The 14,405-nt window shown below is 43.8% G+C and overlaps 1 protein-coding gene across 1 annotated transcript in view; it reads right to left on the reverse strand.

Annotated features, from left to right (window-relative positions):
• rcn1 (reticulocalbin 1, EF-hand calcium binding domain) overlaps window positions 1-14,405 on the reverse strand; it is a 34,997-nt gene that overhangs the window by 5,791 nt on the left and 14,801 nt on the right. The window contains exons 2-5 of the mRNA XM_059976121.1: window positions 11,358-11,551; window positions 5,235-5,413; window positions 2,518-2,578; window positions 877-1,076 (exon numbers count right to left, since the gene is read on the reverse strand). Of these exons, the coding sequence (XP_059832104.1) occupies window positions 877-1,076; window positions 2,518-2,578; window positions 5,235-5,413; window positions 11,358-11,551 (634 nt within the window). The remainder of the gene's footprint in view (window positions 1-876; window positions 1,077-2,517; window positions 2,579-5,234; window positions 5,414-11,357; window positions 11,552-14,405) is intronic.

Below are 14,405 nucleotides of genomic sequence, written 5' to 3' on the forward strand. Positions count from 1 at the left end.
GAAGAACCTCTATTCTGAGGCTGTGTCCTCTGATCTTAGACTCTCACACCACAGGAAACATCCTCTCCACATCCACTCTATAAAGGCCTTTCACCATTCAAAACGTTTCAATGAAGTCACCCCTCATTCTTCTGAATTCTATTGAATACAGGCTCAAAGCCATCAGATGCTCTTCATATGACAAGCCATTCAATCCCGGAATATTCTGTGAACCTCCTTTGACCCCCCTCTCGAATGTCAACAGATCGTTTCGAAGATAAATGGGCCAAAACTCAATAGGTTCAATGGGTATATTTAATGTCAGGGAAATGCATACGATATACATTCTGAATTTTTTTTCTGCTTGCAGTACTCCAGGTGAGGCCTCACTGGTGCTTTATAAAGTTTCAACATTGCATCCTTGCTTTTATATTTTAGTCCTCGCCACAGACTTAACCTGCAAGATAACATTTAGGAAATCCCGCACAAGGTTTCCAAGTACCTTTGCACCTCAGGGTGCAGAAAAGATTCACAAGGTTGTTGTCAGGTCTGGAGGGCTTGACTTACAGGGAGAAACTGGGTAGACTGGGAGGACTGAGGCTGACGTGAGACCCAAGGTAGGGGAGTCTAAAACTATGGTGAGAGGGGGACTGGAGGGCAAGATTTTTCACACATGGGGTGAGGGGCATATGGATTGAGCTGCAGAAGCAGGTACAATGACCAAGTTGAAAAGATCTTTTATTCGATACGCAGATGTGAAAGGAACAAGTCCAAATAAGGACCACTGAAGAAGAGATTCATCAAAGAGCCAGCACAAACAAGCATGGTGGGACAGATGGCCTTCTTCAAGTTTGAGAGTCATCTATCTGGTGTTTAAAGGACGTACCCCACACTTACCTTATTTTTGTCGGACTCGTAGACCAGGTGCCTGGCTTCGGCCTGGGCGTGGTCATAATCTTCTGGAAGGATCCAGTGTCGGATTTCAGCCTTGTCCATCTTCCCATCCTTGTTCAAGTCACGGAAATCAGAAAACTGCTCCCGCTCGGTCTTCACCCATTCGGGCTCGGCTGCACCTTCATCTTTTGTATACATATCAGCTGCAAGAGAACACAGAACAGTACAGGAACTGAGCATAGTTTTCCCACAATGCTGTACTGAACCAATTAACCTGCTAACTAACAAATTCTTCTCAGGCTTCCAGCCAGGTACAGGTAATGATTTTAACCGATGTCTCGATGACAAACTCTGCCATCTTCCTCAGGGATAATGCCCAGCACATCCAGTCCAGTGGTATTTATAAGCCCTGGCATCCATCCCTCCTGATTGGTTAGTCCTCATCCAATCAGGTTTCCTCTGTCCCACCTTGTTTGCAATCAAATTCCAGTTCTTACTTAGAGTGAGACCTTCATCTTTGTTAAAATTCTTTTTCTCTAGTTTTATTTCAATGGCTTCCTTCTCTATGCAGTCCCAAAGGCCATTGGCACAGCACAGAAGTTTTGATTCCAAGTCAATCCTGTGAACATTGTGAATGCAATGTTCTGTTACTGCCGATTTCTCCGGGTATCCCGAACAAATGCTCCTTGATGCGGGTTTCCACGTTCAGCCCATCTGGCCAATGTACGCTGCACTCCATTCACAGGGAATCCTGTAAACACCAGCTGTCCTAAGTCCCAGGTCACCTTTGACCCACATGAGCTGTGATCTGAGCTTCCTTACGGTTTTGTGGATGGTATTAATCTGGTATTTCTTCAGGATCATGGTACTCCTTCCAGAAACCGTGGAAGTATAGGGAAGACAGGCAGTAGTGCCAGGTTCCTCCCCATTGTTAGGTTTCCTGGTTTTACCGTCATCCCGATTGATTTCCTTCACCTTCTTACAATCACTGAGGGAACAAGAGTCAGTACGACACTTTACAGCACCAGAAATGTGATCGGGATCCCCCCCATTGTAAGGGATTTGTACGTTCTCCCCATGACCCTGTGGGGTTTCCAGTTTCCTCCCACATTCCAAAGACAAACAGTTAGGGCTAGCGAATTGTGGACAAACTATGTTGCAGCTGGAAGTGTGGCCATGCTTTCAAGCTGCCCAGCACATCCCTTGCTGGTTTGATCTGATGCAAATGATGCACGTCACTGTAGGCTTCGATGTACACTTGATCAATAAAGCTAAACTCTTAATGTCACTCCTCTGCTCTTTTCCGTAAGCAAATGCTCCCTTTTGAACCTCACTTCCACTTCCTCAGTCAAAAAGTGGCAAAACACTCTGTCAAGCCCTCCTCTTCTCCCCACTGCTCACCTCTCCTCCTCAACCTCAGGCTTCAGGTTACACAGATGCAAAAATCAACTTTTTAAGTTCTCAATCCTCGAGCTTGCTATCTTGCCCTTACAGAAGGGACACTGCTGCCTATGGCAGAGGTTATGATACCCATTCATGGAGGTACTTTGTGGTTATAGTTTCATTGGGAAATAATCCCAGAAAGTTGTTTTTTTTTAAATAACTTTGATAATGATAATGGATCACAGAACCATTAATCCTTACCAATGTACTCATCTTCATCCACAAATCCATCTTCATTCTTATCAATGTCTTCAAGCGTTTCCTAGAAATAAAAACAATCTTAACTTTGATTGCTCTGTAAGTTGGCATGGATTCATAGTCATATAGCATATAAACAGGCCCTTTGGCCAAATTCATCCATGTTGACCCTTCCAAGCTACTTTTAAGTGCTTGCATTTGGCCCATATCATTCCAAATCTTTTCTATGCACATACTCATCCAACTACTTTTGTTTTTTAAAAAGTTGTCATTGTACCTTAACTACATCCTCTAGCTGTTCATTCCATATAACCACCACCCTCTGCGTAAAAAAAGCTCCCCCCTCAGGTCCCCTTTCAATCTCTCCCCTCTCACCTTAAGCCTATGCCCTCTAGTTCTTGATTCCCCAAACCTAGAAAAACCACACTGTGCATTCACCCTACGTCTGTCAGGATGTAACACACCTCCATAAGATCACCCCTGAGTCTCCTAAGCAAAAGACCATAAGATATAGGAGCAGAATTAGACCATTTGGCCCCGTCTGGCCGATATACACTGCTCCGCATTCACAGGGAATCCTAGGCATTGTGACTGCCCGTCTTCCCTGTATTTCCAGTTTCTGGAAGGATCAGGATTAATACCATCAACAAACCCGTAAGGAAGCTCAAATTACAGCTTGTGCTGGTCAAAGATCACCTAGGGCTCAAGGCAGCTGGTGTTTACAGGATTCCCCATGAAATCAGAACAGTGTATATCAGCTAGACTCGACACATGGAGGAAATCCGCATCAAGGAAGACAGGAGATGCATCCATGTGGGTTATCTGGAGAAATCGGTGGTAGCAGAACACCGTATTCGCAATGGCCATAGCATTGACTTCGATGGCACAAAACTACTGTGCCATGCCAATGGCTTTTGGGATCGCCTGGTGAAAGAAGCCATTGAAATAAAACAAGAGAAAAAAGAAGAGTCTTAACAAAGACAAAGGTCTTGCTCTACACAAGAACTAGAATTCCATCGTAAACAGGTGGGACAGCAGGAACCTGATTGGATGAGGACTAACCCAACAGGAGGGACAGAAAACAGGGGTATATATACCACTGGACTAGACATCAAACCTGATGAAGATAGCAGAGTTTGTCATTAAAACTTTAGTTAAAATCGATACCTGTATGCGGCAGTAAGTCTGAGAAGAGTTTAGTCACCTACAATAGCCAAGTTCAAATGGTGATATCAGCTGTAGAAAACTGAAAAGCTTCTAGAAAAATACAAAATCAGCTGTACTACAATTTCTAGAAAATTTACTGAACAATTCCATTATATGTGACTATATCAATTACAAGCAAGCATAGAAAGTTAAACTACAAAAGAAAAATAACAATCCTATACCCAAAACACAAGAGATTCGGTACTTGCTTACAATCCAGAGCAACTTACAGAAAATCGGACAGCATCTATGGAGAGGAATAAACAGTCGAGGCTTCAGACTGAGACCCTTCATTAAGACCCAACACCCTAATCCAACATCACTTACAAACTCCAAAACAGCAACATGGTCACAACCAGATTAGGTATTTCAGTTCTGCTAAGGGTCAAATGATGGTCAGGACTGTGCACAAAGTTCTGTTCTTGTACACACACTACTGTCTCACTGCACAGAGCAAAGGCTAATGTCTTTCACCCCATGCCCTTTGCTGGGCACCACAACGAAGAAGGATCCCAGCAGCAACAGGGAACAAGTGGATACTGGTGCCAACATTGGTGCCCAGAGACTGTCTGCACAATCCGGGCATCAAGGCCTGACAGACAGGAGCAAGACCAAGAGCAGACCCTCAGCTGGCTCTGCCATCCAAACCAATCATGGTCAATCTTACTGATGGTTACTTGTGCTGACCAGAAACATCTACCGCATCAAAATCCTAAATAAACGTAGCCGTTGGATTTGCGCTCCAGCAGCAAATCCAGCAGCGCCTCTACTTCCTTAGGGGTTTGCAAACATTCAACATGACATCTGAAACTTTGACAAACTTCTATAGACTAAGTATATCGACTGGCTACATCACAGCCTGGTATGGAAACAGCAATATCATTGAATGGAAAATCCTACAAAAAGTAGTGGATTCAGCCCAGTCCATCACAGGTAAAAGCCATTTCCACCACTGAGCACATTCACAGGAAAGCAGCATCCAGCATCAGGGACCCCACCATCCAAGACATCCCCTCTTCTCACCGTGGACGTCAGGAAAGTGGTACAGCAGCCTCAGGACTCACACCACCAAGTTCAGGAACAGTTACTACCACTCAACCATCAAGCTCCTGAACCAGGATGGATAACTTCACTTGCCCCATCACTGAAATATTCCCACAATATATGGACTCACTTTCAAGTACTCTTCCCCTGATGTTTTTGATATTTATTGCTTTGTTATTTATTATTATCACACCTCTCTATTCACAACCTGTCTAAATGCCACTACCCTGTCAAACCACCACCACTCCTGATGGGGGTAGGGACAGAGGGAGGAGGGTGGCAAGGGTGGGGAGAGTGGAAGGAGACGCACATCCTTTGCAGGCGGTGCATCTAACATTGAAAAAAAATTCTTAACTTATTTTGCTTTCAAAGGGTTGCCAGGGTAATGAGGGGCCAAGTGGCCTTCTCTCGTGAGGAGAGATCGTAGTTCTACACAGATCGAGGAGCTGCAAGGAGAGGCCGGTACTTACGAAAACAACAATTTCTTTCATGTGATCAAACTCTTCTGGGTGCAGAAAAGCTGTGAACTCCTCCCTGGTGGCCACCAGGTCTCGATCCAGGTCAGCCGCCTTGAATCGCCGCTCATCCCGGGGTAACATCTTCTTGAAACTGAACTGATCAGCAGTATCCGGAAACTCATCAGGGTTCTCTGTGGTTTACAAAAGGGCAGGTCCTGTTACAGAGTGTTACCCGTCAGCCACATCGCACCCAATGTCATTATTCTGCTACACAATGGAGTCTCCCCTCCAATCAGTGCTGCCCCCCAGCGTTCACTGCTGGGAAGACAAGCTGGATTGCATTCGTCTGTGGCTGCACTTGTGTGAGATGAGGAGCTACTGTGGGCTGTTCTTGCAGAAACATGGCTCCAGGACAACACCCATGCACCATCAATCTACAGGCCAGGACACTCAGGGATTTGGGCTATATTATTATTTTTAAATTCTTTTTGTAATAGTGTGTTTTACTGTTAACATAATCGTATGTGCTATTTGCTGTGTGTGACTGCTGGTACTGTGTTTTGCATAGTGTGTGGCCCCACAGGAACGTTCTTTCCTTTGGTTGTACCTATGTGCATAGCTGAATGAGAATAAACTTGAACTTGGAGGAAGAAAGATTTAAGTTTGAAGAATTAAGTTTCTTTAAAGTTTACTCATTGTAATGTAGGAATTGTGGCACCCATTTGTTAGTAATGTAGTCACAGAGTCATAAAGCACCAAAGTACTTGGCTCGTCTACCTGCACCAGGGCCATATCCCTCTATAAATCTCATACACACATCCATACAAACATCTCTTAAATGTTATGAAAGAACCCCCCTCCACTACCTCCTTTGGCAGCTTGTTCCAAACTTATATCATCCTCTGAGTGAAGATGATCCTCTTCAGATACCTTCTAAATACATCATCTTTAACCCTAAAGCTATGACCTCTAGCTTTCATCTCACTCACACTAAGCAGAAAAGCCAGCATGCACCCACTCTATACCCTCATAATTCTGTATACTATACCTCTATCAAATCTCCCATCATTCCAGGGAATAAAATCCTAACCTATTTAACCTTGCCCTACTACTGAGGTCCTTAACTCCCTGCAACAGCCATACCAATTTTCTCTGTACTCTTTCAATCTTATTGATATCTGTCCTGTAGGTAGGTGACCAGAGCAGCACACAGTACTCCTGATTCAGTCTTGTACAACTTCAGCATAACACCCCAACTCCTGTACTCAATTGCCCTGATTTATGAAGACCAATGCACCAAAAACTTTCTTTACAACCTTTTTATGCACAGAATCCTCCAATAAACAATAGTCAGCTAATCTTTGAAACGAGTATATACATTATCCAGGCCCACAGTAAGGGATAACGAACACAGAAGATTTTAGTTAAGCTTTCCTTTCCTCCTCTGAAATATGGTCAAGGGTTCTTGCACACTCACATAGGTCAAAGTTCAAAGCAATTTTATTACCAACGTACACATACATCACCATTTCCTTCCCAGAGTTTCAGTTTCTTATGGGCATTCACAGAAACACAATAGAATCAATGAAAAAAACCCTGTATGACAAAAGCAGACAGTACGGGAGTGATGTGTTCCCTCGTTCTGGTTTCAGTTTACAAAGTCTAGTAGTGGCATTCTGTAGCAGTTGAAGTTTGTCAATAGATTGCTTTGGAAGGCCAGTAAAAAGTTAATTGCAACAATCTGGTCAATTCCACAGAAAGGCATGAATCAGTTTCTCAGCATTATTACGTGACAGAAATGGATGTTCCTTTGCATTCATTAAGCCACATGCAAAGAGATTCTGTGAATGGACAGAACTGTCCTCACAAACACCCAGCCCAACAATAACTAAATACAGCTTTAAAAACGGGCTGCTTAAAATCTGCGCACTATTATCTAATTGGACACGTTCCTCTTCGCAATATCATTCACTCTGGTTAAAACAAAATAGAAAGGCAGAGTATATTGAAGGTTGAAAGGTGCTGGTCTTCATCCTTGCTGAAGTTTCAACAAGCAAGTAGAAAGCAAATAGGGCATTGGTCCTTAAAGCAAGCAATTTGAGTCTAATGTCACGTAATGATGCTGAAAAACTAATTCACGCTTTTATATCGAATACATTAGACTACTGAAACGTACTTTTTACTGGCCTGTGAAAGCAATCGTTTGACAAACTTCAGCTCATTCAGAATACCACTGCTGGACTTTTAATGAGAACCAGGATGAGGGGACATATCACTCCCATACTAGCTACTCTGCATTGGCTTCCTACAGCACAGAATTAATCTTAAAGTATTCTTACTTCTTTTTGAAGCTTTCCATGGTCTGGGACCAGAGTACATCACAGACTCACATTTGTTTTATAATCCTACTCGAGCTCCCAGGTCTTCTTCCACTGGTCTCTTAAATTTAAACAACTCCCTCAAAAGATTATTGACAGGTCAGCTTTTTTTGAACTACGCTCCTAAACTGTGGAACTCAAAATCTAAAACTATAAGGGATGCAGCCTCAGTTGACACTTTTAAACACCAGCTCAAAACCTATTTATTTAACTTTGCTTTACACTAACATCATTTTGTCTTTAATTTTCATGCTTACACTTTATCCGTTTGTAAAGCAATTTGAACTACATCATCTGTATGAAAAGTGCTCAATAAACATTATTATAATTAAACAGGCTTCTGGTGAAATGGCATCTCGAATATTGCCCAAAGACCTTGACTCCATAGCCAAGAAAACTATATTAGAGGAAATGAAGACGATAAGGAGGAATTTCTTTAGCCAGAGAGTGCTGAATCTGTGGAAATCTTTGCCACAAGCAGCTGTGAAGGCCAAGTAATTACAGCGGAATGCACAAGTCTGGGCACCCCTGGTCAAAATTTCTGTTACTGTGAACAGCTGAGCAAATAAAAGATTACCCGATTTCCAAAAGGCATAAAGTTAAAACTGACACATTTCTTTAATATTTTAAGCAAGATTACTTTTTTTATTTCCTTCTTTTACAGTTTCAAAATAACAAAAAAGGAAAAGGGCCTGAAGCAAAAGTTTGGTCACCTGCATGGTCAGTACATAGTAACACCCCCTTTGGCAAGTATCTGTGGTGAACTATGTGCCTGTCTGGACACGCCCCCTGCTGAATGCTCCTGTGGCTCCTCCCACAGGCCCCTGTATAAAGGCGATCTGAGGCCTGACGCTCGGCCTCAGTCTCCAGGACATAGTATGATGGACACTCACTCCTGGTTCCTTCTTCCAGTCAATAAAAGCCGATATCTCGCCTTACGTCTCAGTGTGAGTTATTGATGGTGCATCAGTATCACAGCTTGTAAACACTTTCTGTAGCCAACTAAGAGTCTTTCAATTCTTGTTTGGGGGATTTTTGCCCATTCATCCTTGCAAAAGGCTTCGAGCTCTGTGAGATTCTTGGGCCGTCTTGCATGCACTGCTCTTTTGAGGTCTATCCACAGATTTTCGATGATGTTTAGGTTGGGGGACTGTGAGGGATATGGCAAAACCTTCAGCTTGCGTCTCTTGAGGTAGTCCATTGTGGATTTTGAGGTGTGTTTAGGATCATTATCCTGTTGTAGAAGTCATCCTCTTTTCATCTTCAGCTTTTTTTTCCCCAGATGGAGTGATGTTTGCTTCCAGAATTTGCTGGTATTTAATTGAATTCATTCTTCCCTTTACCAGTGACATGTTCCCTGTGCCACTGGCTGCAGCACAAGCCCAAAGCATGATCGATCCACCCCATGCTGAACAGTTGGAGAGGTGTTCTTTTCATGAAATTCTGCACCATTTTTTCTCCAAACATACCTTTGCTCATTGCAGCCAAAAAGTTCTATTTTAACTTCATCAGTCCACAGGACTTGTTTCCAAAATGCACCAGGCTTGCTTAGATGTTGCTTTGCAAACTTCTGACACTGAATTTTGTGGTGAGGATTCAGGAAAGGTTTTCTTCTGATGATTCTTCCATGATGTCGCTGCACAGTAGAACAGTGCACCACCACTCCAGAGTCTGCTATATCTTCCTGAAGGTCTTTTACAGTCAAATGGGGGTTTTGATTTGCCTTTCTAGCAATCCTACCAGCAGTTCTCTAGGTAAGTTCTCTTGGTCTTCCAGACCTTAACTTGACCTCCACCGTTCCTGTTAACTGCCATTTCTTAATCACATTACGAGCTGAGGAAACAGCTACCTGAAAATATTTTGCTATCTTCTTACAGCCTTCTCCTGCTGTGTGGGCATCATTTATTTTAATTTTCAGAGTGCTAGGCAGCTGCTTAGAGGAGCCCATGGCTGCTGATCGTTGGGACAAGGTTTGAGGAGTCAGGGTATTTATAAAGCTTTGAAATTTGCATCACCTGGCCCTTCCTAATGATGAACAAGCCATAGCCCTAACAAGCTAATTAAGGTCTGAGACCTTGGTAAAAGTTACCTGAGAGCTCAAATCTCTTGGGGTGCCCAAACTCTTGCATGGTGCTCTTTTCCTTTTTTACCCCATTCTACAATTGTACAAAACAAAAATAAAAATAAAATGTTGAAAACAATGTTTCATCTTTAACTTTATGACTTTTGGAGATCAGCTAATCTGCTATTCACTTAACTATTCACAGTAACAGAAATTTTGACCGGGGTGCCACTGTATGTATATTTAAGGCAGAGGTTGATAGATTCTTGATCGGTTGTGACATGAGGGGATACGGGAAGGAGGCAGGAGATTCAGGTTGAGAGGATAATTGGATCAGCCATGATGAAATGGAAGAGCAGACTCGATGGGCCAAATGGCCTAGTTCTGCTCATGTAGCATATGGTCTCAAATGCAATAAAGGATCACCCAACGTATTACCAAAGTGTGAGATCCAAATGATTAGGATTTTAATCTTGTTTCTTCTGACGACCTCACCTGCTGTATGGGGATAAATGCAGGATAATGCAAGTCACAGTTATACAGTGCAGCAACAGGCCTTTGAGGTCTCTGTGTCCATGCCAACTACTCCACTATTTAAACAAATCTCAGTGACTCAGATTTAAATCCCCAGTATGTTTTTTGTCAAGTTGCGGTGCTTGTTTAGTGTTTGGTGTTTATTTGTTGAGATACAGCACATAGTCAGCCTTCCACCGCTGAGGAATCCCGCAATTTAATCCTAGCCTAATCACAGGACAATGGGCAACTAGCAATGACCAATTAACCTACCAACCTGAAACCAGAACACCTGGAGGAAATCCACACGGTTACAGACAGCGGTGGGAATTGAACCCAAGTTGCCTGTACTGTAAAGCGTTGTGCTAATCACTACACTACCGTGTTGTGAGAGTCTATCTCTCTTGACCACTTCCTTAGGTAGTGTGTTCCAGCCACTGTGAAAGCCTTTCATTCCATTCATAGAACATCATAGCACAGTACAGGCCCTTCGGCCCACAATACTGTGCTGACCTCTAACCTTCTTGAAGGTCAAACTAATCCTTTCCCTCCCACATAGCCCTCCATTTTCCTATCGTCCACGTGCCCATCTAAGAGATTTGAAAATGTTCCTCCCTGCAAGACTTGTAATATCAGATCGAGCTGCCTGTTATTCATGACTCCAAACTCTAATTATCGCATGGATTCTTTTTCCCCCCCAATTAAAAGGCAGCATGGTGGTGCAGTGGTTAGTGTAATACTATTACAGCACCAGTGACCCAGTTTCAGCTTCTGCTGCTGTCTGTAAGGAGTCTGCACATTTTCCCCCCCATGGGTTTCCTCTGGGGGCTCCAGTTTCCTCCCACATTCCAAAGACGTGCATATTTGTACATTAGTTGGTCACACAGTGCAATCATGCAGTGCAGTGCAGTGCAGTGCAGGCTCACGGTGCTAAAACAGCCAGTAACCATGCTGCATCTCTTTTAAGAAAAAAAGTGATGCCCGTGGCTGAATCCAAAATTCCCACTTGGGTTCGGCGAGATTTTAATTCCCCGTCACTGGGTTTCTCTCTCCAGGCTCACAAGTGTTCCAACCCCAGTATCTCCTCCTCTCAATGCACTGAGTATTATGAGCCTGAATATTTACCCATTTCACACAGACATTAGATTAACAGATGCATAAGTTGAAGAAGGTTGGACATACCAAGGTAATAGCCATATGTTGCTTGTTTGTATTCTTCCCAGGAAATTTTGTTGTCTTTGTTAAGGTCATAGTCCCGCCATACTTTGGCTACATTTTCATAAATATACCGTTTCTGTACCCGTATAATCCATGCCTTCAGCTCCTCCAAGGTCACATAATTATCCTTATCATCATCAATTCGCTCTACAATCTTCCTGAAAAACACAAGCAACATTATGATTGTTTGGTGAACATTTCAGAGTTCAAGTCTAAACAGAAATACATCGCTCCCAGGAAGAAAAGCTGGACTGCCTTCATCTGCAGCTGACCCAGCATGAGATGATAGGTCAGCTGCAGATGTAGGCGATCTAGCTTGTTGCATGCTTGTTCTTGCAGAAATGTGGCTCCAGAACAACATCTCATGCACAATCAATCTTCGGGCCTGCCGCTCAGGGACTTGTGCTAATATTATTTTCTGACAGAATCTGCTATGGTAACTACATGTGCTGCATATGACAGTATGTACTGTGTTTCGCAACTTAGCTTTGGAGGAACGATATTTTGTTCAGCTCTATACATGTGCATGGTTGAATGAATTTGGGAGCCGACGTGCTTGATCCGTTTTGCTTGTTTTTTGTGCAGGAGGAGGGATTTGGGGGTTGATGTTCGTGCAGCCTTTCTTTTCTTTCTTGGCTTCATGGCTCCAGGAGAATTGAAGAATTTTAGAGTTGTATACAGTCGGCCCTCCTTATCCATGGGGGATTGGTTCCGAGACCCCCCCTGCGGATACCAAAAAACGCGGATGCTCAAGTCCCTTATTTCACCTGTCCCAGTGCAGTGGTCTTTAGGACCCAGCGGAGCCCCGGACTTTATTTAACCTGTCTCAGAGCAGTGGACATTAGGACCCAGTGGTGAAGCTCTGAATCTGCAGTGATTCTGTTCACGAAAATAATCACGATCATGATTGAAAATAAGGTGCAAGTAATAAAGCGATCAGAAAGAGGTGAAATGCCATCAGTCATTGGAAAAGCGTTAGGCTATAGTCGGTCAACGATCGGAACAATTTTAATTGATAAAGTGAGAAAGGCCCTGCCCCGATGAAAACTACAATTATTACTAAACAATGCAGTGGTTTAATTATTGAAATACATATGTTTCTTAAGTGTTTTATATGCATAGAAAGGTAAAATATACACTATATACTAAGAAAAATGTTTGACAAACTGAAGCTAAATAATACCTCCAAACCAAAGGTGTAGCCATGGGCACCCGCATGGGTCCCAGTTATGCCTTTTTGTTGGCTTTGTAGAACAGTCCATGTTCCAAGTCTATACGGGTATCTGTCCCCCTCTTTTCCTTCGATACATCGACGACTGCATTGGCTCTGCCTCTTGCACGCATGCTGAGCTCGTCGACTTCATTAACTTTGCCTCCAACTTTCACCCTGCCCTCAAATTTACCTGGTCCATTTCCAACACCTCCCTCCCCTTTCTTGATCTTTTTGTCTCCATTTCTGGAGATGGCTTATCTACTGATAACTACTATAAGCCTACAGACTCCCACACCTACCTGGACTATTCCTCTTCCCATCCTGTCTCTTGCAAAAATGCTATCCCCTTCTCACAATTCCTCCGTCTCCACCGCATCTGCTCTCAGGATGAGGCTTTTCATTCCAGGATGAAGGAGATGTCTTCCTTTTTTAAAAAAAGGGGCTTCCCTTCTTCCACCATCAACTCTGCTCTCAAACGCATCTCTCCCATTTCCCGCACATCTGCCCTCACCCCATCCGCCCGCCACCCCACTCAGGATAGGGTTCCCCTTGTCCTCACCTACCACCCCACCAGCCTCCAGGTCCAACGTATAATTCTCCATAACATCTGCCACCTCCAACAGGATCCCACTACCAAATACATCTTTCCCTCCCCCCCCCCTTTCTGCTTTCCACAGGGATTGCTCCCTACGCGACTTCCTTGTCCACTCGTTCCCCCCCCCCCCCCATCCTTTCCCACTGATCTCCCTCCTGGCACTTTTCCTTGTAAACAAAACAAGTGCTACACCTGCCCTTACACTTCCTCCCTCACCACCATTCAGGTGGTGACAGTCCTTCCAGGTGAGGCGACACTTCACCTGTGAGTCAGCTGGTGTGGTATACTGCGTCTGGTGCTCCCGGTGTGGCCTTTTATATATTGGTGAGACCCGACGCAGACTGGGAGACCGTTTCGCTGAACACCTACGCTCTGTCCGCCAGAGAAAGCAGGATCTCCCAGTGGCCACACATTTTAATTCCACGCCCCATTCCCATTCTGATATGTCTATCCATGCCCACCTCACATGTCAAGATGAAGCCACACTCGGGTTGGAGGAACAACACCTTATATACCGGCTGGGTAGCCTCCAACCTGATGGCATGAACATTGGCTTCTCTAACTTTCGTTAATCCCCCTCCTCCCTTTCTTACCCCATCCCTGACATATTTAGTTATTTGTTTTTCTCTCTCTCTTTCTCTCTCTGCCCATCACTCTGCCTGTTCTCCATCTCCCTCTCAGTGCTCCCCCTTTCTTTCTCCTGAGGCCCCCTGTCCCATGATCCTTTCCCTTCTCCAGCACTGTATCACTTTTGCCAATCACCTTTCCAGCTCTTAGCTTCATCCCACCCCCTCCGGTCTTCTATCATTTCGCATTTCCCCCTCCCCCCACTACTTTCAAATCTCTTAGTATCTCTCCTTTCAGTTAGTCCTGATGAAGGGTCTCGGCCCAAAACATTGACAGCGCCGTATTGATGCTGTCTGGCCTGCTGTGTTCCACCAGCATTTTGTGTGTTGTCTAAATAATACCGGATGTCCCTGTTCCGACTTCAAATCTGACTTAAAGATGGACTCAGGAACTGAACTCATTCATAACCCGGGGACTGCCTGTACTTTTAAGTCATTTCTAGATTATTTATAATACCTAATACAATATAAATGCTATGTAAATAGTTGTTATACTGTATTGTTTAGGGAATAATGACAAGAAAAAATAGTCTGTACATGCTCAAACAACGAGCTGGAGAGAGAACTTCCGGGTTTTC

This window comes from Hypanus sabinus, chromosome 7 (assembly GCF_030144855.1).
Source record: "Hypanus sabinus isolate sHypSab1 chromosome 7, sHypSab1.hap1, whole genome shotgun sequence".
Taxonomy (NCBI): Eukaryota; Metazoa; Chordata; class Chondrichthyes; order Myliobatiformes; family Dasyatidae; genus Hypanus; species Hypanus sabinus.